The sequence below is a fragment of the Paroedura picta genome, chromosome 12, assembly GCF_049243985.1.
Source record: "Paroedura picta isolate Pp20150507F chromosome 12, Ppicta_v3.0, whole genome shotgun sequence".
Taxonomy (NCBI): domain Eukaryota; kingdom Metazoa; phylum Chordata; class Lepidosauria; order Squamata; family Gekkonidae; genus Paroedura; species Paroedura picta.
The window spans coordinates 42,532,489-42,557,315 of NC_135380.1; the positions used below are offsets into that span (position 1 = coordinate 42,532,489).

General features: G+C 48.1%; 1 protein-coding gene across 2 annotated transcripts in view; it reads left to right on the top strand.

Moving 5' to 3' along the window:
- The window catches only part of GPSM1 (G protein signaling modulator 1), a 54,658-nt gene extending 31,412 nt beyond the window's left edge, over positions 1-23,246 (top strand). The window contains exons 9-14 of one of the 2 annotated variants that reach the window (XM_077305711.1): positions 1,383-1,509; positions 3,480-3,550; positions 4,877-5,047; positions 17,213-17,372; positions 19,357-19,565; positions 21,736-23,246. In XM_077305711.1, the coding sequence (XP_077161826.1) occupies positions 1,383-1,509; positions 3,480-3,550; positions 4,877-5,047; positions 17,213-17,372; positions 19,357-19,565; positions 21,736-21,972 (975 nt within the window). In that variant the 3' untranslated portion in view covers positions 21,973-23,246. Of the gene's footprint in view, positions 1-1,382; positions 1,510-3,479; positions 3,551-4,876; positions 5,048-8,212; positions 8,324-8,508; positions 8,801-17,212; positions 17,373-19,356; positions 19,566-21,735 lie in introns of those variants that run through there. The other variant, XM_077305712.1, reaches the window with a different exon arrangement.
- Positions 23,247-24,827: the final 1,581 nt, after the last annotated feature.

The window sequence follows — 24,827 nt, forward strand, 5'->3', positions numbered from 1 at the left end:
GTTACCAGCAAGACAGTTTTAGAGAAGAGCAAACCAACTATGTCATTAGAAGGGAAAATATTACAGCTAAAGTTCACTTACTTTGGACACATCATGCGATCAAACTCGCTAGAAAAATCATTAATGCTCGGCATGGTCAGCAGCAAAAGGAAACATGGTCATCAAAGGATCCGCTGGCTCGACATGATCAAAGATGATACAGGGATGACCATGAACCAACTAAAAGAAGTAGTCCGAGCCGGGGGCGCATGGCCAAGACTTTCCTATAGAATCACCGAGGGTTGGACACGACTGAACGGATAACATGACGATCATGTTTTATAAGACTGCTTATATTTTTTCATTTCAGTATTGTATAGATTCAGTGATGAGGAATTTCAAAAGCAAGTGTTTACCTAAGAACTTGTTTTCATGAAGCTGGACTTAATTAGGAGAAATAAATCTTTTCTTTTGATGCCACTGTAAGCTTGAACCTTTTTCTTGTCTCTTCAGTTTTGGGGCTGATGGGTCTTCCATGGTTTCTTACTTTCTGTGAGCTGCAGCCCTTTAACAAGAAGAAGGTCATTCCAAGGAACAACCCTTATCTCTTTGAGGAGTTACTTGAGGAGTTACTGAGAGCCAGTTTGGTGTAGTGTTTAGGAGTGCGGACTTCTAATCTGTTATGCCGGGTTCGATTCTGCACTCCTCCACATGCAGCCAGCTGGGTGACCTTGGGCTCGCCACAGCACTGATGCAGCTGTTCAGACTGAGCAGTGATATCAGGGCTCTCTCAGCCTCACCCACCTCACAGGGTGTCTGTTGTGGGAAGAGGAAAGGAAAGGCAATTATAAGCCGCTTTGAGCCTCCTTCGGGTAGGGAAAAGCGGCATATAAGAACCAGCTCTTCTTCTTCTTCAGTAATCTCAGGGCTCTCTCAGCCTCACCCACCTCACAGGGTGTCTGTTGTGGGAAGAGGAAAGGAAAGGCAATTATAAGCCGCTTTGAGCCTCCTTCGGGTAGGGAAAAGCGGCATATAAGAACCAGCTCTTCTTCTTCTTCAGTAATCTCAGGGCTCTCTCAGCCTCACCCACCTCACAGGGTGTCTGTTGTGGGGAGAGGAAAGGGAAGGCGACTGTAAGCCGCTTTGAGCCTCCTTCGGGTAGGGAAAAGCGGCATATAAGAACCAACTCTTCTTCTTCTTCTTCTTAAAGTTGACCCAGCCAACTGCCTTCTTGCTTAGATGTTCCATGTATTAGCTGGCTGCTTCATATTGCTCTCTTAGGATTTGCCATTTGCTCACTTACTTTCAGTTTCATTTTATCGTATTGTATTGTTCTGTTTCAGTAGTTGCATCGACATGGGGGTCTGAACGTAATTAATGACAACTTGCATGTTGCATTGTAGATTGGCGACTACAGTGGGGAGAGAACAGCTCGCATCAACATTGCACACTTGAAGTCTTTCTTGGGTTTGCAGCCAGGCAAGAACGAACAGAGCATGTCTACTTTTTGTGCCGGCTATGAAGCACAAGGTGAGATTCCTCCTGTTTCACTCCTGCCATATTGCTGTCTTCTGTGGTCCGTGTGTGAAGGGGCTTGCAGGTTCCTGGTATTTGTCCAGATCACTGAATCCTGGGTGCCAGTGATGGTGCTGCCTGTCTTTTTGTTCCTCCCCAGTGTCCACGTTAAGTCCATGAAATTTAGGCAGATGTTTATAAAGTACAGACAAGACAGATGTTGCTGCTAGCGAAGTTGGGATGCCCTGGAGGAGGCAGATTAGTCTTTGCTTGATGTTGCAAGATTATCTTTAGTAAATAGCATTAAGAGTCCTGGGTTTTATTAGACTCCACATTTCTACAGAAGCCAGACTATTTCATCTTTCACCAGATCTTGGACCAGACTGGCTTTGTTATTCTGCTCCTGTGACTTCTGGGTTAAAGAACTGTAATATATGGAAGATATCATGGAAGATTTTAATTAGTCTGTGTGTGTGTGTGTGTGTATCTATCTATCTATCTATCTATCTATCTATCTATCTATCTATCTATCTATCTATCTATCTATCTATCTATCTATCTATCTATCTATCTATCTATCTATCTATCTATCTATCTATCTATCTATCTATCTATCTATCTATCTATCTATCGTGAAAATGAGGATATTGGGTTGTTAATAGGATGGATCCATTGCCATCACATTATGCCATTTTAAAATAAATCCTTCTGGCTTCCTGTTTGCTTCTAAGTTTATTTCAGGGTTCTGGTCATTACTTGAAGGTCCATCTATCCTTGTATGAGCCTGAGCACCAATTGCACTCCAGACAAAAATTTGCCAATAGTGCCCTTATCAAAATGGCAAATTGGGGCAATATTGGGCCAATTTCACTGTTGGCCTCTTGAGTCAACTTCACTGCTATGGAATGAGCTGAACTGGAGATCTGCAGGTTCCCACTGTTGTTTGCATTCAGATCCTTTTTCTTTCGCAATACGATTTTGAAAAGATTGCACAGATCCTAGTTAAGTGATGGAAGCCAGTGCCAGACCAGGTCAAACTTCCTGTCAAAACCCTGAGGAGCAAAACCGTTTTGCAGCATTCAAGGCTCACAGAGGAAGACATCCAGCATGACTGAGGCACACTGCCACCGCTTTTGCCGTTTGGGGGGGCACTGAGGCAGATTCCGCATAATGGAAAAAGAAATGTGATCAGTGCTGCATGGGCCAGTGCAACATTTTGTAGCATCCTACCTTCATTTCACACTAGAGAGCCCTCCCCTCTTTTCTCTCCACAATCGTAGCGTTTGCAGCGTTCCTTACCGCCTTCCGAGAAGTGAGGAACGCATTACGAGCTTCCAGCACCTCCCCCAGCTCACGCCCATCAATCATTCCCGACAACCAATCACCTCGCAGCATGACTCTTTAAAGCCACAAACTCTTTTTTTTTTTAAATGAATTATGCGATGAAACGAGAATCCGTTTATTCACGTATGCATTGGTTGTGTGGGAAAAAATCATTTTAAAGTCTCACTTCCGCATCTGCAACCAGATCATGGATGTGACTCGAGAAAGAGAAACTGTCACATTGGTATATTTAACTTGGGGAGGGAGATAGCGTGGGAGGAGCACGATCCAGGATGTGTTTTTAAACCATCCGGCAGCCTCGCAAATGCCTATTTGTTGCTCCAGCCTCTTTGGCATTTTTTTAAAAGAGCAAATCCCCACTCCCTGAAATGAAGGGGGCGGAAGCGAGGACTGGACATCTCCTCGTGTGGCAACTACTGTCCTCACCGCATTTTAGGCATGCAGTGTCACCTGCAGTATCGGCTCTAGAGCTCTGTGTGGGTGGATTCCGGCTATGCCCAGCAGCCCAGCACTCATGGAAGGTGCCATTTACTTGGTGTTTCCCATATGTAGGAAGCAGTGGTCTGGGCTCTAAACTGAATGCTGTCTGATTGTCCTGAGAGCTGAATTTTTGTGACAGCTGCTGATCTGATTTCTTTTAGGGGCTCGACCAAAGAATATCCAGAGGAACAGCACGAGGAGTGACAGCAACCTTCAGTTCCCCTCTCAAAAGGTAATGGGAGTCTGAAGTAGGTGGGGATAAGGCTCCCTTTGACTGCCAAGCAAGCTTGTTGGATGTCTGTGACAGCCGGGAAGTCTGTAATTAGCAGATAATAGGGATTAAGCAGAGAATTCCAAGGGAGCTTGAAAACTGCTTCATACTGGGCAGCTGTGTTTTGGCCAGGATCACATGAGATTCTTTGTGGGGGAGATGAGAGCTGCCCATCTCCTTTCTACCCTTTGGTGGCATTTCAAAGTCCTGGCTTAGTCTCCGGCTGTGAGTTCTTCAGAGTGTTCTGGGAAGCAAAAAAACTAAACTAGCTTTGATGCTGGACTTTTGTAGTACTTCCTATGCAGCTGCTGTCTTCCTGGATCCCTGGTGCTTTCCTTCAGTGCCCATCTGTGAGAGTCCAGTCTATTGCTCCCAATAAGCAGAACTTGTAGGTTAAAATCTTTATTGAGAGAACAACGAAGCAGACAACTTCAGGTCCTTGCTAAGGCTAATGCCCCTGGGATTCATTACCCCTTATCAGCCATGTTTAGGTATGAAAAACCATTCAGATGTTTTCCCTCCTGGTAAAGGTAAAGGTATCCCCTGTGCAAGCACCAGGTCATGTCTGACCCTTGGGGTGACGCCCTCTAGCGTTTTCATGGCAGACTCAATACAGGGTGGTTTGCCAGTGCCTTCCCCAGTCATTACCGTTTATCTCCCAGCAAGCTAGGTGCTCATTTTACCGACCTCGGAAGGATGGAAGGCTGAGTCAACCTTGAGCCGGCTGCTGGGATTGAACTCCCAGCCCCATGGGCAGAGCTTCAGACTGCATGTCTGCTGCCTTACCACTCTGCGCCACAAGAGGCTCTTCTCCCTCTTGGTACAGCCAAACAAAAGTCAGTAACCCTGCTGCCTTTGGCCTTCAAGGCCAGGAGGACATAGCATGTTCTCAAAACATCAGATGGCTCGATGGCTAAACCTTTGCAAAGATGTGCAAAGAATACATTAGATCAAAGGGTACATACATTGTAGAAGGAAATGCAACAATGGCAAAGGCCCATGATACATCATAAAACTGGCCATATGAACCCCCGAGCTAGGTTTTTGTCAATGAACTCACCCATTACGAAGTTTTGGACAAAAGAGGGCCTTCCCTTGTCCCAACCCTTTGGGTCTTGGCAGCTCTCCCATTTCAGAGTTTGTTGGACCCTGATGGTGGCCTCTTTGGCCTTCAGTTGTCCTAAGGGAATGTCGTTGAAACACTTTGAAGTTATTTGCATGATCATATCTCTTTAGTTGTGTCTGTTTAAAAACAGCATAGAAATAGCCATTTGTTGTTCTTTCCAGGATCAGAATGGAGAAAGTCACCCCATGACAGATCTGAAGACTGCTGGAAAAGAATTTTTGTCACTGCCTGCCAGATCCTATAAATCCACAAAAAGCCAAACTATTTTTGAAACCAAACCTCCCCTGTCTAGCAGATTCCCATTGGAAGCCTGTGATGTCCAAGTCCAGTTGGTAAGACAATGATCATAGTATTTTTATTAATGGTGTCTGTCAACACATGGGAAAGCTGCTTTTCTCCCTGGCTTCATTGTATTGAAGAGAAAGAAATACAAAGGACACCCAGAAAGCCCAGACCACTAGCTACCATGTCCAGGGGGCTCAGGCCTGAGCAGACACATTTTGCAGTCCATGCCAGGTCATCTTTAGATTTTAGGGCAACAGCATGGTGGGGGGAAGGGGGTAAGAAAGAAATAAGTTTCTAGCAAAAAGCAGGTTAGATAATATTAGAAGTGCTTAACTCCTGTTATTTTGCAAAGTTTATTTTGCAGTGAAATTTTCATCTAACTTAACTGCTAATCCCTTTGTTGTTGAGTTCAGTATTGAGTGACATTATTATCAAAGTGGCTTCCAGTGCCACTGAAAGAAGAGTTAGACTCATCTGAATCCAAAGGGTGGTTAGACTTGCACTGTGGATCAGGCGGCTGGAAGAGGGTGATTCGGCACTTTAGTTCTTCCATCTAAGGGGATGTTCATTGAGAACCTGGCCTGCTGGGAGGGCTTTCTCATTCAGGAGAGGCCTGTCTACCATTAAGAGTTCCAGTTGACTACAAGTGAACACGTGCTCAAAAGCTCTCTACCAATTAAGACCTGACACATAGAGTTTGTGGGAAGGAGGCTGAAGTGGTGCAAAATTATCACTTCCCCTGAGCCCCCCCCCCTCACCTTTACTGCTGAGACTCTAGCAGAGGGAGGGGGTGCTGTCTGTGAATGCATAACCAAAGCATTTATTGGGGGGGGGGGATTTAAGCTCCCCAATGTAATTTTTTACAGGTTTTGCATTTTTCTGCAATTATGCACTGCTGATTATACACTGGGTTTTCCTGTGGCCTAGCAGTCCATTCCCCTCAGCTTAAAATTAATTTTCTGCATCTAATGTTTCTTTCCACTTGGATTCATTTTGCCTTTTAAATTTTTTTGACTGAACCATTTTCACAATGTTCAGACTCCACCATAGAGTCATTTCACTTTCTACCCAGGGTATCCAGGGTTGCTTTTTTTTTTTCTTTCTTTTTGAGAAATGCCCCTCACGGTCTTCCAGAAACAGTTCCTCCATTGGATCCCCGCCCAGGAGGCCACGCCTCCACCATCAATATTGCGCTACACTCTCTGCTCATTGGTCAATTTCAGTGAGGAGGCGCCTCTTGAAATCTCAAGGAGAGATTCTTAAAGCTCCTTTCACTTCCAGGTGTCCATTTTAGTGAAAGGTTTCCCCACCTTCATTTTGTCTAAGCTCCTGTATTGAATAAGCAGTTATATTTAGTATAAGCCCCCCCCAGTTTAGTGAGGATCGGGGTTCAGTTTTAGAACTATAGACAAGCCTTTAGTTGTGAATACCCTCCAGGCATCTCCCCATTATTTCTGCAGAATGTGTATCAAACAGCGGTGGTGGCGGGGGGGGGGGAGTGTGAGGGATGGTTGAGAAATGCTCCCAAGGTCCTATCTGCCTTCTCCCCTTCCCTCCCATCTTATCAATTTTGTTTTCTAACCTTGCTGGAAATGGGGGCGGGGGGGGGGAGAGATAAGGCTTCCAGCAACCAAGCTGAGGCTTTTGCTGTCTCCTTGATAATGGAGGGTGGTGGAAGGATAGGGTGACCTATGATAGACTTCATACTATGAATGGCAGGGAAAACCTCAAGGCATTAAATGCATTGCGACTTCATATAGGATTGGGGGGGGGGGGAGGTGATCAGTGAGAACTGACACCCAGGAGTAAACACAGCAACTTGAGGAAACGACTTCCTGTTAATATAAACATGCTCATTGCTAATTGCACTAGTCAGGAATTTTATTCAAAATGCTACTTCCAGCCCTCCCCTCCCCAGCACAAAAAAAAAACAGTTCTTTTCTTTAGGGGTGCAGAGATTATAATCTGTAAACACAGGAAAAAACAGAAGAAACCATGTCTGTGCAGAGGTGTCCACACAGCTACCAAATTAACCCAAGCCACATCCAACACTGTGAAAACTGAGGGCTTTTCCGCACATTGGGCTATATAGTGTCACGGCATCTGATTACAGAAGCACTATATTATATCGTGCCTCGCAACCTTTCCTCACCTTAAATCTGTCTTTTCCCACTGTCTTTTAGCGTGTCTTACCCTCCTCATGTCCTGCTGGGAAAGGCAGAAGAGAGAGCAGTGTGCTTTGTACATGTCACGCTTCAGCCTGTCAATCACTCCAGGCAACCAACCCCCTTACACCATATGCTTACGCAGTTTAAAGGTCCCGCCTTTGTTTTTAAAACGTACTTATTTGTTGAAATGCGTATTCAAGGCATAATATATGCATAGTGCTTTTAGAACAAAGCTCATTACTATATGTCAGGGATAGTCAAACTGCGGCCCTCCAGATGTCCATGGACTACAATTCCCAGAAGCCCCTGCCAGCATTCGCTGGCAGGGGCTCCTGGGAATTGTAGTCCATGGACATCTGGAGGGCCGCAGTTTGACTACCCCTGCTATATGTATTTTTAGTTGTTGGCCAGATGTCTCGCCAATCTCACCCCCATGCCCACATGGCACACCCACAACACACCTGTATAAATCCCTCAGGAAGCACACCTTTCAGCCATTTCTCTTTGTCTGCCTCAACTGAGTAGCCACTTTTGTGCAAACTTGAAATGGAGACTCTCCTGCTGGCTTTGCTGGCTCAGTCCTCCATTCTTGTTGCAAGAGTATATACCACCCTCTTGTGAATTAGGCTGGACGTGGCTGTGTTTCAAGAGAGGATGCTAATGATCTGGTGGAAGGTGCATACTGGTGCATCATTCCCCACCTGTGCCCTGCAAAGCCAGTTCTTGAGCCTCTCCAGGAGGGCTCGCAGGGCAGCAAGGCGAAGATGGTTTTCTCTCTCCAAGGTGCGCTTCCCAAAGCAGATGTGGATGGACTGGAGAACCACAGACTGGTGGGATAATTTTGTACTGGCCACCTGGAGTGATAAAGAATGGATTCTAAGCTTCAGGATGTCCAGAGGAACGTTCATTGAAATTGTCTCCGTACTTTGAGGTCGGCTGGAGCGCCAGCCTACTTACATATGCCTGCCCGTCCCTGTTGAGAAGAGGGTTGCCGCTGCCCTCTGGCACCCTGGCAGCTTGACTTATTACAGAATTGTATCGCAGCAGTTCGGACTGGGGATGTCAGCCGTCGGGGAGATCGTGCTAAAGTTCTGCTTTTCCATGGAGGCAGAGCTGTACAGCAAGGTGGTGTGCCTGGGCGACAACACTGGAAAGGTAGGTAGTCTGTGGACCTCCATAAATTCCTGAAATGTTTTTTTTTCCCCTCTAAGAAGAACTGCAGCAACAAGTATGCATTTCTGTGCCGACCTACCTGGGCACATGCCAGGACAGTGGCCAGAGTACTTTGCTGAGTGATTTAAAGTTGACACTGTTTTCCTTTGTCTATTTCCTCACTACAGAGCATGGATGGGTTTGGAAGGCTGGGTTTCCCACATTGCTTTGCCATGGTAGATGCTTGCTACATCCCCATTAGAGCCCCCGAAGGAAGCATCAAAGAGTTCGGAAACAGGAAGGAATTTTGCTCCATGCTCCTTCAGGGAACTGGACCACAGTGGGCACTTCATTGATGCAGAAGTTGGCTGGAGTGGAAGAAGACATGATGCCTTTGTCTTCAAGGTGTCCAGCCTCTGTGCTGCCATGAATGCTGGGGTCTTTGTCCCTTGGAACCCAACTGTGAACACTGAGGGAGTTCAGGTTCTTATCCTAGGCAGTGGTGCCTACCCCCTGAGAAGGTGGCTCGTGACACCTTACAAATGGCCACGCACCAATAGGCATATCTACTACAACCTGAGGCACTCCTGTGCCAGAAAAGTGGTAGAGCAAGCCTTTGGGAGGTTAAGGGGACAATGGAGGTGTTTGATTGCCTGGCTGCATGTACACCTGGACAATGTTACCCCTCTTGTCATTACGTGTGTCATCCTCCACAATATATGTGAGGAGAAGGGGCACAAAATCACGGTGCCCCTGGAGGAGTGAGAAGAAATGGTGATTGATGAGGAGCCAACCATCATGGACCAGGCTAGGAGGAGAATCTATAATGAGGGGATCAGGGTTAGGTACACAATGGCCAAGTTCCTGTACAGTTACCGGGGTGGCAGGTGACTGGTTTCCTTTGTACTTTCTGTAAAGTTTAAATAAAGTTTGCTCGGTTCATTTAAAGGTACAGATTCTCTGGTCTTGCATTTTTTCTCTGCTTAATGTGGGAGGGCATTCCGCAGGCTTGAAATGGGAGGTTTCAAACACAGCCTGTATTGCAGCTCGCCCCCCTATAATGCCTTGTGGGTGGCGGGGATAGCTGTGCTCTTTAACTGGCAAACCCTGTTGGACTAGGACTTTGATACATTTTTTAAAAAGTTTGGCTTTTATTCATTGCTCTACTGAACAACTGCGATTCTCCAACATGTTTGCACCACAAAAGGGAGTCTTCTGGCAGCAGGGAGAAATTGAGGCTCTCTTGGAGATGGTGTGGGATTCCAAAATCCTTTCTGGGATTCCTGCCCAGACTTATGGCCAGCAGCCATAGCCACACCAGGCATGCTTATGTGATGCTGGCCAGGAAGGTGGCAGAATGGGGCTTCCACCGCACCTGGTAGAAGGTGCGGATCAAGTTTAAATGATTGAAGCTTGATTTTTTTAACAGCCTGGAAGCTTGTGGGGGGGGAGAGAGAACCCTGAGAGAGTGGGCAGAAGGTCTTCTACTCTGAGATGCTAGACATCTGAGAGGCTGCAGGACACCCAGTGTTGGAACAACACAGGCATCTGTGCAAGTACATTTGGAGTGGGTTTCCTAGTGGCTGTTTCCCCCCCCCCCAAAAAAAGCACCAAAGTGATATTTCTAGACAAGCATTTCCCAAGAAGCAATCTATTAGTGCTGCAGATTTCCAGCCACAGATAATATAGTTTGTGGGTGCTGGAAGTGAGTGCTACAACTATAGTTTTAAAGGGGCTCCCTTTTAAAATATTTGTTGAAGTGTGGGTGGAATTATCTACAAGGTTAGTTCAAAGCAAAAGTGTTCTTGCCCTTGTAACGTTCCTGGTCAAACAGGAACATGATTCTCTTCAAGTCAACAATAGATGTGGTCCTTGGTTGCCTGAAATGCCTGGTGTTGCCATTGTTTGAAGTTCATTTCTCCCCTCGCGTAATAACAGCCATCTAGTTAGACGCACGGTCCTTGTGGGCTGCACACCAAGACCTTGGGATGATGTAAGTAGCAGTAGGTTGCTTTGATGGCTACATGATTAAAGAGCCCTCACTCCACTTCCCTCTCTTCCCTGCTGCTTCCTGCCTCCTCAGCAACACAGGCTCCAGGAAGAATAGCAGGAACACAGGCTCCACCACCATTGGTCCCCAGCACCCAGGGCAGATGCCTGGAGGGCACAGAGGAGCAGGAGGAGGAGGGACCGTCTACCTCTAGCGCAGCCAGAGGTATGTTTCTGCATTATACTGTGTTAAGGGAACATGGCACAGTGTGGCATGATCCATCAATTGGTCTATATGCTCCATCTTGGTCTAACTCCCAACCTCTCCAACCAAATTTTAGCACATCTCCATGTGGAACGTCCAGAGGACATCATGGCCTCGCTGGCATCCTTGCAGGAGACCAACATCAATGCTAGTAAGTAATGCCCACATGTCATCGGCGGTTTGGGTCCCTGGCTTGCACACATAACGGTAAGGAGTCCAGTGCTTCCAGCGCACTAATCTGTCATCTTTTTTACACAGTGCGAGAGATGTGACATGGATGACATGGACTGTTGGAGGAGGAGAGCGGGGGTCTGATTCGGTGCCTGGACAGGAAGATGAAGGAGCTGAGGAAGGCGATAGAGGAAATGGCTGCAGAAAGGAGGAGGGAGGAGGAGGAGGGAGAGGGAATGTGAATAAGGGTAAGGGTGGGATGGAGGAGGGCACTGAGGGTAGGAAAGAAGGGAGGGTGCTTACAATGTTCAATTTTTATTTCATTGTTGTGTTTTAAAATAAAAATTTAGTAATTCACCTGTTGAGCTCTCCAGTCTCATTTTTTAAAAAATGAAGGATACAAACCCACCCACACAGATTTCCACTATCCAAAAGACCCCTCTGGCTGAGGACCCCCTATTTTCTTTACACCCACAACTGCCATCCCAAGTAGAAATTATCATATCAATGACTGCTTGAGTAACAGAAATCTTTTGTTTTTAACAAAACTGTGTGTGCTTGGAAAAGCAACCTGCTGTCTTGGGGAATATATGTCCCTAGGCTTTATTATTCTCTTCCTTTTGACCAGGCGTCTGGTCTGGGTTGCCTAGCTAGTTCCAGGAGTGGGGGGGGGGGAGGGGGGCTGTGGACCAGGTGGGGTGTGGAGATGCATTGCAGTCTGCTGAGCACAGTTTTCCCTTTCTGGCCGCCACAGTCCCTCTAAGGATGGCGTTGTTCTCCCGCAAGCTGGCACCGAATGCCTCGCGTGCCAGCCGTGACTCTTCCCTAACAGTATCCATTTCCCTAATTGAGAAAGCTTCCATTCTGTCCAGCCCCTCTGTCTCCAAGCGAACCATAGAATCTGCCACAGCCTGCACTGCTGTGTATCCTCCTCTCCCTGCTCGAGTAGCCTTTGTGAGCAGTGAGATGTGCGTTTCTGCCCACCCCACTCATGCATCAGTCGTTGCTCTGCTGAGAGTCCACCCTTGGGACCTCAACTGGCCTCTGTGCTGCAGGTTCCTCCTCATCCTCTCCATACCTCTCCTCATCTACAAATAAAAAACAAAATAATTTCACCATTGGGAGTGTGTGTGTGTGTGTGTGTGTGTGTGTGTGTGTGTGGGTGCATAAACTAACAGCACCGCTGACCTCTGGAAGCTTCATCTTGGCACTGCCCATTGGTTGCCCTTAACCCTATGTAGAGATTGCACTCCAAATGTGAAGCAAAGATACACAGGCAAAGATCACACCATGTTTTAAAAGTAGCATGCTCCTGTGGAAAAGAATCAGATTGCAGTTCCTCCAGCTTACTGTCAATGCTTACCTACCGGGGCCTCCTGTGGTGCTTGGGGGAGCTGTAGGTGGGGCACAGCTGCAGGCGGCATACAGGGAGTAGATGGGATGTAGTCTGTTGAGAACAGTAATTTTTTTCAGAACTTAATAGGCATCATAAAAGTTAAGAAGCAGTGTGTCTAAGCGTGCCGCCTTTTGAAGACATCAATCTTTTCATTAGATTGTCATCTACTGCAGTAAAGTTATGCTTGTCCTGACCTATTCTGGTGTGGCTCAGACTGCATTCGCGTGGCCACCTCTTTGAACACCTCCCTGTTCCTGTGGGAGGTGTTCAGGGCATTCTGTACCTTCTCCGTGAATATTGCGAGGAGGTCCCGGATCTTGCGTCCCTCCAGGTGGGTCCCTTGCCACTAGCCAGGGCTGCGAGGTTTGCTGAGAGCTGCCCTCTATTTTGTTCTCGACTCCAAAGGCAGAAAATGGCTGGTCAAGGGAACCAACAGTGTTTTTTGTCTTGACCCTTGAGTCAGACAGCCCCCCTCACCAGAGAAGTGATTGAGGATGTATCCCATTTGGGACCCTTGGAAGTCCACTTCTAAATATCTTATCCATCCCCTTCAACTAATGATACCATGTGGTTAGGGCAAACTTAATGGTGGCTGCATCTTTCTCCCAGTCCCCCCAATTCTGCTCCATTTCAGTAAGCACAGGGATGTAACTTATTATCCACTTTCCTGAAGGAACATTGGTCCCATGGCAGTGTCACTAGCATCTACTTGTACCACAGATTGCAGTGCTGGGTCAGTTTCTTTAAATCTTCCAATGCCAGTTGGCACTATTGTCTTTTTTTTTTTTTTTTTTTACAATCCAATTTCTTAGCTCCATCTCCCTCCCCCTAGTATTTAACAAGTCTGTGAAGAGGAGAGATAGCTGGCAAAATTTGAAATAACATTTCTATATGTTTGCAAATCCTAAAAAACTCTAATTGCCTCCACATGCTCAAACAGGTCCTTTGTAAAAGGTAACAGGTAAGAGTTAGAATAATAGAATTTGAAGGGTCTCCAGGGTCACCCCCTAGAATGCAGGAAATTCAGAAATCATCAAAAATTAAAATCATATAATCATAGAGAACTTGAGAATACCTTGTTGAAGCTGAGGCACAGGCAAACAAGTGTACCATATAATCCCTTGATCTGTACCCCTCACCGTGAGAACCAATACAGTGTGGGAAATGTTCAAACTATCACAATAGCCAGATAGGCAGAGCCCAAGACTCACCAGATTAGAAGTCTGCGCTCCTAACCACTGCACCAAACTGTTCACCATCTGTGAGATGTCCATTTTTGTCCTGATTTTTTCCTTGATTTGATAGCTAAACCCTTAGCAAGCCCCAAGGCTCGTGGGACAGAAAGAGTAGCATAGAGAGACTAACTTGCTTTCCCCCACTCAAACCAGCCCAGCCCCCCCAGTTTTATGTGCTAGATAGATGTAACAAATGCTTGCTATTTTGACGCATCCACCAATGGGGTTAGCTTTTGGGGCATAGTTTCATGAGCAAACTTTGCTCTGGTTTGTTGGAAGGAGACTGTTCAATTTCCTTTCCAATATGCTTACTGGCTGTTTGGGGTCATTTTGCACCACCATGGTTGCTAATTTTTAGGCTGCCCTAAATAGAAGTTGAATGCACATCTTGAAGCAGCTTTGTTTGAGATGCATTATTTTCCTTCAGTTACCCAAACAAGGATTATTAACTATCTCTGTGCTGGCAGCAAGTTCCCCTCACCAGGAAATGCTGCCACACAAAGCCTTTGGTTAGAGGTGTTGTCTTCCCAGTGCAGAGGTCCCTTTGTCCCAATGGCCGTGGGGCTGTTTCATGCTTCAGAAGCAGGGAATGGGGCAGATTTCAGAGGGGCTGGAAGACCTACTATGGAAGACTACGTTTGCAGAACAAGTTCTGATTGTAGGCTTGGTTATTGTTTCTTATGCTAATTATGACTATAGTTGCAGGATTGCAGGATGTGAGGACAATCTGGCTGCAACATCTGTCACCCCATTGATTGCCAGGGTTGATGCAACTATTGTTACAGGGGGAAGCCATGTTGCTATGCTGTGGAACATTTAGATTTGAGTCTAGTGGCACCTGAAAGACCAACAAGGTTGGGTGTTAGCTGTCAAGAGTCCAATAGTGAACTATGTCTCTTGAAAGCTGATGCCCTGAAAATTTCCTGACTCACATCTAGCTATGATCATGTTACCAGCTCTGTCCTGACACAGCACCCATTTGCATGTGACTTTGCCTCCCCCAAAGCGTGCCTTTGCCCCACGACCACCCCTGCAAAGACTGGCTGAACATGCCACAACCCCTTGAGGCAAGGGAACATTTTTCAAAATGCTACCTGGGCAGAAATGCAGCAGGGGAGACCGTCTCCACCCCCAGCCTGCCTGGTGGGGAAAGCTGCACTTGCCCACTTTCATGCCTTCATGGGGAGAAAGGAGGAAAGCACCAAAAGAAGCCCTTCCTCCTTGTTCACTGACTCTGGTGTTCAAATGAGATTCCAATTGCTGATCATTTCCTCAGCATCCAGGTTGTCCCTTGAGAAGCCAGTGGTCTGTTCCAAGGGCCTTGAAGAAAATGGTCCATCACATTTGGATCTGGCGGGGAGATTCTCTTTGCCACTTGTCAGGACTCAACAGTGCATTCGAGATGGGGGAGTAACATATTGTGTGTGACTGTAGCAGACATGCACACCCCATGTGTGCACATGTACCTCTCTGAGGAGCACTTCCTTCTCTCTCAGGGAGGCTTTGCCTGAAATCCATCATTCAGGTCTGGGTAAAAATATCATGATTGCTCTCTATAAAAGGCATTTGGTTGGTTGGTTGGTTGGTTGGTTGGCTTTTTCGTGAAGAGCTATAATTTTAGTAGCACTGTGCTGCTGTGGTTTTTGGAACCAGCAAGCGATTTGTGTGGTAAGGCCAAGGGCTGACAGAGCCCAGCAGTTTCAGCAACTGCTTGAAGAGCACCCTGGGAGGTAGAAGAGCAGCAGCCTTGCTGATTTTGGCACGGCTTGCAGAAGCCCAATCATCTTCCATAGCCCTTTCTTGCAGCCTCCTTAACCCTCAGCTGGGCTTCTTCCTATTGTTAGTAGTATTAGTATTCAGCTGCTCCATCTCCCAAAGGTGGCTCTCCAGCATGCTATATGGTCCCTGATGATCACATTCTTCATTGGCATTTTGTCCACAGCTCTTCATAAGATAGCCTGCCCTATGGGACCCAAGCACTGAATGTGTTTATTTGCAATGTTTTGAAAACTCCTGTACAATCACCTCTATTAAACTTAGCATTAAATGTAATGAAAATTGATTTATCTGGACACAATAACACCATCTCCCCACCCCATTCCAGAAGATGAGTAATGAAGACAAGATAGCTCTTTTGTCAGAGAGGGAGGCTGTGTTTAGTGAACCGACTTGGTTGGGGGTTAAAATGTTAGAAGCTGGGAGACCTGGGTGCAAATTGCCAGTGTGCCATGAAGCTCCAAGTTTGCCAAAAAATCTGAAAGAGATATCTGTTTGTCTAAGCCAGGCGTAGTCAAACTGCGGCCCTCCAGATATCCATGGACTACAATTCCCATGAGCCCCTGCCAAACTGGAGGGCCGCAGTTTGACTACCCCCGGTCTAAGCTTTAAAAAAAAAAACTAAAACAAGCAAAGTAAGTCGCGTGAAGAAAGGAATGTCCAATGAGATCACCAGTCTGTGTTGAGAGAGCTCAGTGGCCATTTTGAGGGTTGCTTGCCAACCACAACAATATTGCTGAGGCTTCCAAGACTTTATTTCCGTCAATCAAAGGGGGGACGGATATTGAAAAAGGCAAAGATGGGAAAGAGGAAAGAGCAGGTAAAGGGGACATGAGGCTAAGCTGAAGAGGGAGTAAGAGAAAGAATGCTAGGAGAAGAGAAAGAGGGAGAGGCTGCCAGGAGGAGGGAAGGAGAAAAAGTTGAACACTTGGATGGTAAATAAAGTTGAATCAGCAAGATGGGAAAAAGCAGGAAGAGGAGAGGATATGGGGGTGCCAAAGGGAGGGAAAGGAAATAGTGTAGGGATATGGGTACTTTTGAATTTATCATAGGATTGATTGTTAGTTTGCAGGAGAGTGTCAATATTACTGTTGTCCATGATAAGGAAATCATGCAAGGATCATATCAGTGAGCCCCTGATGTCCATCATGAATCAGTCACTGACTTCGGGATGCCTTTCTTAGGTCACTAAAACGGGCATCCATCCATCCACTACTTAAGAAATAATCCCCCGGATACAACTGGAATAATAGGATTGAGGGGTGCAACTTATTTAAAAGGGACAGACACATACAGGGGAGGAATAGCCCTTTATGTTAAGAGAATATATACTTGTGAGGAAATACATGTGTCTGAGCATGAGAGTTCAGCTGAGATTCCATGATCCTATGCCATAGCAGGGGAGCACTGTGCCTCAGGTCTGGAGCATCTAGACAGGCCCTGGTGCTCCACCATCTTCTGTCCGCAGGGGCAGGCATCTGGGAGGGATAGGGGGTGTCCAGGGCCACTGGTGGGCCTTGTGCATGTGCATCTGGCCCCCACAGCCAGTGGGCAGGGTATGGGTCACAGCATCTCTTTCGTACCTTTCCCACCACGTATTACCCAGGGGACATTCCACTTCCTGGATATACCTCTGGACATGTTGACCTGCTCAATACTTCCACTGTTAAATTCTTCTCACTTCATGAGAACAGAGCTTGAGCCCAGGGGCACACAAAAGCTTGTCTCTTGAATAAAACATTGTAGTCTTAAAGGTGTCATCGGACTCAACGTTTGTTCTGCTGCTTCAGACCAACATGGCTGCCCACCTGAATTTCCCTTTATGAAAGTGAGAATTCTTTCTCCTTCTGATCCCCCCAATAAAGGCTTGTGCAGTAATGAGTCCCAGGAGCTGCTTTCAAAGTACTAAAACTAGCAGGGAGTTTCAACCTTCCATCTTGGAGTGGAGACCAGAACAGCTGACGCCCACATTGTCTACACTTGGAGCTGTCTGTTTTAAAGGCAAAGTGTGGAAAGCCAGCTGTGTATATTGTAGTATACGTTTTTTCTTGTTTCTCCAGAAAATCAAGCGGGCCCCTTCAGAAGAGGAGTGCTTCTTTGACCTGCTGAGCAAATTCCAGAGCAACCGAATGGATGACCAGCGCTCCACACTGGAGGAATGCCAGAAGGAGACCGGGGAAGCCGCCTCCACACCACTGCCTGTCTTGGAAGAGCAAAGATGTGAGCACTGTGCTGAGCTGTCCTTGGCTTTTTTCTGGCCCATGACTCTGCTTCTTACAGTACTCTGCAAAGGGAAAGGGATCAAACCCAATGTAGGATTTGCAGAAATAATACCATTGTTGCATGAGCCTCTTGTGGCACACAGTGGTAAGGCAGCAGACATGTAGTCTGAAGCTCTGCCCATGAGGCTGGGAGTTCAATCCCAGCAGCCGGCTCAAGGTTGATTCAGCCTTCCATCCTTCCGAGGGCGGTAAAATGAGTATCCAGCTTGCTGGGGGGTAAACGGTAATGACTGGGGAAGGCACTGGCAAACCACCCCGTATTGAGTCTGCCATGAAAACGCTGGAGGGCGTCACCCAAGGGTCAGACATGACCCGGTGCTTGCACAGGGGATACCTTTACCATTGTTGCCTATGGAATAAACTGCGAGGTCAACCATGCAAGCATTAATGGACGCTATGACTACCCTGCCTACGAGACATGGCAGGAACTCCCAACACACGCGTTTCAGAGGCATGACCTTTCTGGGCTTTGCTTTCTTCCATTTCTGTCCCAGCGTCTTTGTCAGCTTTGGAGGGAGAGAAGGGTGAGGGATGCCAGGGGAATAGACCATTGAAGGCCTTGTGTGTTGAAAATGCTTTAGCAAATTCTTCTGCTTCCCGTGGAGTCTTTCCACAGTACCCCCTGGGGGCTTGGCATCTGCTGCTTTCCAAGCTCAGCCCCTGATCGGCCACAGTCCTGAGAGAGGGTGCAAAAGAAGCCCGCAGATGTTGTAATGGCTGGAAGCATAAGCACCCACCCTTGTGAGATGCGAGCCATCTCCTCATAGAAGAGCCAAATGTTCCAGGACCAGATAGGGCACTAGTAGCCTCGCTTGGCAAAGACGGAAAAATGCCAGCTGAGCTACCTTTGTGATCTGAGCTTCCATCATTAGAAGAAGAAGAAGAGTTGGTTCTTATATACCGCTTTTCCCTACCTGAAGGAGGCTCAAAGCGGCTTACAGTCGCCTTCTCATTCCTGGGTGAGGCTGAGAGAGCCCTGATATCACTGCTCGGTCAGAACAGTTTTATCAGTGCCGTGGTAAGCACAAGGTCACCCAGCTGGTTGCATGTGGGGGAGCGCAGAATCGAACCTGGCATGCCAAATTAGAAGTCCGCACTCCTAACCACTACACCAAACTGGCTCTCTCCTTAAGGAGGGATCAAATATTACTTCCAGGCTCCCAGCACCCCATTCAGCCTGGGAAGGTGTGCTTCCTGATCTGGTCCCTTCTTCCCCAGCCAAAGGACCTCTGACTTTGAAGGAATCAGTTTAGGGTGTCTTGCTTTGAGCCCCCAGCCCCCCTTCCATGGGATTTGTGCATGACGAGGCCCATCCATGGAAAGGCTGCTTTAACAAAACTACTATGTGAAACCCTTCTTCAAATGTCTTTGCATTCCTTTCAATATTAAACAGTGCCAACCATAAAAAATTGCTTTAAGATGCTTTGGGCTGATCCTGCATTGAGCAGGGGGTTGGCCTGTATGGCCCCTTCCAACTCTATGATTCTATGATTCAAGGTGTGACCTTGGACGGTGGAAGGAACGGAGGAGTAGGGAATGGAGGCTAGAAGAGTCCCCCTGGGAAAAGCAGGCCCCCTCAGCTGAAGGTATACATGGGTACAGGGCAGCGACTCAACAGATAACTTTTCATGGATACTTTAGGCTGATCCTGCCTTGAGCAGGGGGTTGGACTAGATGGCCTGTAGGGTCCCTTCCAACTCCAGGATTCTATGAAGATCCAGTATTCACATTGCACAGTGGGAAATTCTTGCAGATACCTAGAGTGAATTGTCATTTTATCACATTCAACGCTAACTTGCCAAGTGACCAGCCCTCCCTCCCTTCTTCTGAGCGTCACAAAAGCTGCATTTTAAAATTGTTTCCTGGTAAATAACTCTCTTCCTGGATCTTAACTGTGTCTCTTGCTCTTCTCCAATCCCCAGCTCAGTCCTCCTCCATGGCTTCTCCACAGACTGAGGAGCTCTTCGACCTCATTGCCAGCTCCCAGAGCCGGCGCCTGGACGACCAACGTGCCAGCGTGGGGAGCCTGCCTGGCCTGCGCATCACTCACAACAACATGGGCCACCTCCGCATGGAAGGGGATGCCCAGGAGCCTGGAGACGAGTTCTTCAACATTCTCATCAAATGTCAGGTCTGCTGGTGGGAGAGGGGGGGGCAGGGGCCAAGGGACTTGTCGGACCTGCCACTTGATCGCAACACTGGCTTGCCGCAGGAGGCCAGGGGTGGGAATTCGATTTAGAAATGCCGTGGGGGTCAGAGGATACACAGAACAGTGTCAGGAGGGTGTCACTTGCCCTGCCAGGGGGTCCTTTGTGCAGACATTGGGGTCATGTGCTGCCCCCGATGGCGCAAATAATACTCTACAGCAGTGGTCCCCAACCCCCAGGCCGCGGCCTGGCGCTGGCCCACAAAGGCCTCGGCGCCGGGCCACGGCTCCCTCTTCCCGTCTCCCCCAGCAGCGAGAAGCTCGCCAGGCCACGAGCAAATCGGCCGCCGAAGTGGACGATTAGCTTGCGACCCGGCAAGCTTCTTGCTTTGGGAGGGGGGGAAGAGAAGCTTGCCGGGCCACAAGCTAATCGGCCGCCAAAATCAGCAGATTGGCTGGCGGCCTGGAGGGGCCAGGAGGGAGAGCCGCGGCCGCCGGCATGCCAGCGGCGCAAACGTGCACATGCGGACTGCCACGCATGCGCGTTTGCGTCTGGTGGGGCGCAAACACGCACACACGGCAAATCCACGCATGCGCGTTTGCGCTGGGGCTGCCACACCTGCGCAGTGCCCCGGGCAGCCCTCTCCCCTTGCAGCGCAGCAGCGGGCCGCGGCAGCCAGAAGGTTGCCGACTGCTGCTGTACAGTGCCTGTTGGGGCCAGAAAACATCATGGGGAATCCCCTCCCCCACAGTCATAGCCCAAGGAAAGCCCCTGCTGTCGCCTGAACTGCATTCTGCTGGCTGCTTTCCGCAAGTCGTCCTAGCGATCACACAGCAGGGCTAACGTGCAGTTTGGCCCTGGGTGGGTTTCAGGAGTCTTGGCATTTTCGTATTAGTCTTTTATGTTGAGACGTTATGGCAAATGCAGAAGGGGACAACAGCACTGCCAGATAAAAGCAAAGTTCCAGCCTCCCCAGAACTCCATCTCTGGCAAGAAGTAGCCGGAGGACCTGGCCAGGAGCAGCAGCAGACAGCCATCCATAGGGCAGGGGTGGCCAAACTGGCTCTAATTCCCATGAGCCTCTGCCAGCATAGACCTTTGGAGAGCACAGCTTAGCCACCCCTGCCCTAGGGCTTGTCTTTGGCATCGGGCTATCAAAAATATACGGGGTGTAGTTATGCCTGTCCATTCCTGCAAGACACTTGAGCAATACCAGCTTCCTGCTCTTTTGTCAAAGGTAAATCTTATGCTGGTCTCTGCTGATTTGCTTTGGGTGCAACAAATAAGTGTAATATAGTTTTACTGCGTTGAAAATCTGTATAGTTACAAACTGTATAGTTACAATTACTGTTCTCCCCTTTTTCTGCTCCTGAGAGCCAGCATGTTTTATGGTTAAGAGCGGCAACTTCTAATCTGGAGAACTGGGTTTGATTCCCCGCTCCTCCACATGCAGCTACCTGGTTGACTTTGGGTCAGTCACAATTCTCTCAGCGCTCTCTCAGCCCCTCCTACTTCACAGGGTGCCTGTTGTGGGGAGAGGAAGGGAAGGTGATTGTGGGCAACTTTGAGACTCCTTCGGGTAGGGAAAAGCGGGGTACAAAAAAACATCTCTTCTTCTTCCTACCCACCAACCTACGTTTATCTCCCCATGCCTTCTGCTTTCCATTCTCCCCTCCCCTCTGCCCTGTGCATGGTAACAGGTTTCCTAGGGGTTGCTGCAAGCTACAGATGCCCCTGCTATCATTATGGAAGATTTTAACCCCCCAATATAGAAAGTCTTTCAATTCCAGATCTTTCTTCCCACCTGGGGCTTTTTTCTGGTACTGGCTGGCTCCACTTTCTGGATTTAAGTGCCAATGGATGGATGGGGCCATGTCAAGTAAGATTGTTGGATGGACAGATGTGTTGGATGGGGGTCAGGCCAGGCCAGGCAGCAGTCATGGCTCTCTGCAGCGGCCGAGAAATTACTGTCCTGAGGCGTTTGCATTCCCCACCCCTCCACCCACCCCTCTGGGACACTGCCCTTCTTCACCCCAGGTGCAAGTCAGTTTATCAGGAAGTGTGCTCTGTAGGGACCCAACAGCCATAATCTCTGCCCCGTTTGCCACCTTCCCCTCCCCCTTTCTGAAGGTGAGTTTGTTTCCTCCTCTGCAGTCCTCCCGCATTGATGACCAGCGGTGTGCTCCACCCAGCCCCCATGGCCCCACGATGCCAGACGAGGACTTCTTCAGCCTCATCCAACGCATGCAAGCCAAGCGCATGGATGAGCAAAGGGTGGACCTGGCCTCCGCCCAGGAGGAGGAGGAGGAGGGAGAAGGGCAGCCCGAGGAAGACGAGGAGGAGGAGGAGGAGGAGCAGCTGGAGCTGCAGCAGAGGCCCAGCTCCAGCTAAGGAGTCAGCCCAGAGGCAAGGGCAGAGCTTGCATGTGGGGTGCCCCCCACTGGATGGAGGAGCCCCACTGCCTCCCAAATGTGCACCCAGGAGTACATCTTCTCTGTGCCACCTCCTCATAGACAAAAAGGGTATGGGGGTCTGTATCTTGGCTGCATCTTTCTCTTCCTCTGCTCCTGATAGAAACAACAGGATTAGCAGGAGCACGGATCAGGGCCTTCTACTGAACTTTTCTCTGCAGCCCAGCCTGATCTCTGGAGGAAGAAAGACCAGTGCTGAGAGAGAGAGAGAGATCCCTTGCAGTGATGTCCTTAGGAGCATTCACGGAGGATAAAGCTCTTGTTGCTCTCTAGTCTTGACAACAGAGAAGGAACACTTCAGAGGAACATGGCGGGGACAGCCTTCCCCCTCATGCCATGCTTGCAGAAAATTCGTGAGAAGCCTCAAACCAACTGCGGCATCCCCATGTTATCGGCAAACAAGCTGCATTGGAAATGGGGCCAATTTGTTCTCAGCTTTGTTCTCAGCTCAGAATTTGAGTTGCTTGAAAGAACTGGGTTAAGTCTTTGTGGAACGGAAGCAGCAGCAGCAGCAGCATCATGCGGTGGGTGGGAAGGCCTCCAGAGGAGCTCAGGACAGTGTGAGGCAGAAGTGAGCACCTCTGGCACCACCAGGGAGGACTGTGCCGACCCACTAAAGCTTCTGCTGTTTCAAAGGATGCCGCCAGGATTGGGGGGGGGGGGAGGCAGATAGCTCCTCTTCCTTGATTGCTTTGGAACTCCTTAAGCCTGGCAGACGTTCTATGCAGGACAGGCTGCATGGTGTGAGCTGCAGCAAGAGAGGCCTTTGGGGCAATTGTCTGCCTCTGCTTTTTTTTCCCCACTGCTGGAACTTCAGCCCACCCCAGGTAGAAGCCAGCGGACCGGTTGTGTCCCAAATGCACTTGGGGCCTCCATTGTTTCCACATCACTAGCCGGGGCCTGCAAGTTACTGATGCAGCTAAAGGATGGAGGGCTCAGCGGTGGATCCAGCACTGGGGACCAGGTGCCATCACCATTTTCTCCTGCCCCCTCCTCCTCTTCAGCTTCCCTCTGTGCTTGTCTCTCTCCAGCTACGGCCGGTGCAAAGAAGCCGCTGCTGGAAGGCTGCCAGGGGTGGGGGAGAGGGCCAGTACTTTGGTCTATCTCTAAAGAAATGAAGGTTGGTCCACAAAATATAAAAAAAGAGAGAAAAACTGACCTGAAGCAGTGCCAAAATAAAAACTTCAAACTCAATTGTCTCTAATTATTGTTGTTTTATTGATCTTCCATGTCTCAAGGTCAAGCCAGAATGGGATCCAGATGTTAACCCCCATTTTCTAAGCCCACGCTCTTCCTCAGTGGCTTGTTCCTGTGTGTCATAGGACAATCCAAATTATGATATCAAGGAATATAGTGACAAAACAGTTATAAATCAATAAATTGTTCTTCAATATTCACTCTTCAGCTCTTTCAAATCAATCACTCCCTTTTGAACAGCATAGAAAATCTATAATATAAAAACATTAAGTGATAAATTCTGTATGGAGTCATATATATACTTTTCTTATCTATCTATCTATCTATCTATCTATCTATCTATCTATCTATCTATCTATCTATCTATCTATCTATCTATCTATCTATCTACCTACCTACCTACCTACCTACCTACCTACCTACCTACCTACCTACCTACCTACCTATCTATCTATCTATCTATCTGTATATGTATATGTATATGTATATGTATATATCTATCTATCTATCTATATCTATATCTATATCTATATCTATATCTATATCTATATCTATATCTATATCTATCTATATATCTATATCTATAGATATAGATATAGATATAGATATATACACCGCCCATTTCTTTGCAGCTCTGGGCAGTTTACACAGAACATTATAATTTACATGAATTTACTTCATAAATAAATATACACATTTTTACCCTTATCTTCCAAATTCTTAGCATACTTTGGCCAAAGGCACTTCCTCTGTAATGAGGACCAAGAGTTCAAGTTACACTCTGGTCCCAAAAGGCAAGCAAACAGAAACCAGGAAACGTACACAAGAGGCTCACTCAGCCAAAATTAATGAAAGGGGTAGTCTCACAAAAGCACGTTAAGTCCCATGAAGTGGTAAAAACGGTTGGATGTTGGGCTTCCAAGACAAAAATGTAAAAGTTCTCCCTCTTGAAGCAGCAGACGTGGCACATCAATGCGTGGATGGGTGGCTGGCACTATTCAATGTCCAAAATATGGCTCATGCTGTTTTATAACCTAGTGATGTGTTAACAGAGGCCAATTGACTAAGTTAAGAAAAGTATATGGAATTTATGGCACTATTTATTAGCATGGCGGAAGGGGCTGGGCTGCTGCTTGCAGGGCAGTGGTGGGCAGGGGGGTGGCCCAGGAGCCCCATCGCTCTCAGGCTCCCCACTGGGCTCCCCAGACCAGAAGGCAACTGTGTTGTGCCCCCTTTACTTTCCCAGGAGGGCAGACCCTGGACTGCTCCATCGCTCTTGTCGGAGGCAGGGAAGTGTAGCAGAGGACCCCCCCTGTGCCTCGAGAGGCAGGGAATGGCCCACTTGCCAATGCTGTGACAATGTTCTTGCCAAGCCCCCTGTCTTGGGCCATGGGCTGCTGGCCTGCCTTTCTGCAACTGTGCCTCGCCCTGTGGCTTCTGCTCAGGCCCTGCCCAACTCCTGCATCTGGAGATCATCAGACAGGAGGAGCTTAGCCTGGCCAGCCTCATCCTCCTGGCAGGCCTTGCTTTCCTTGCCCACCTGTGGCCAGCAGCAGGCCAACCAGAGGAGAGGACATC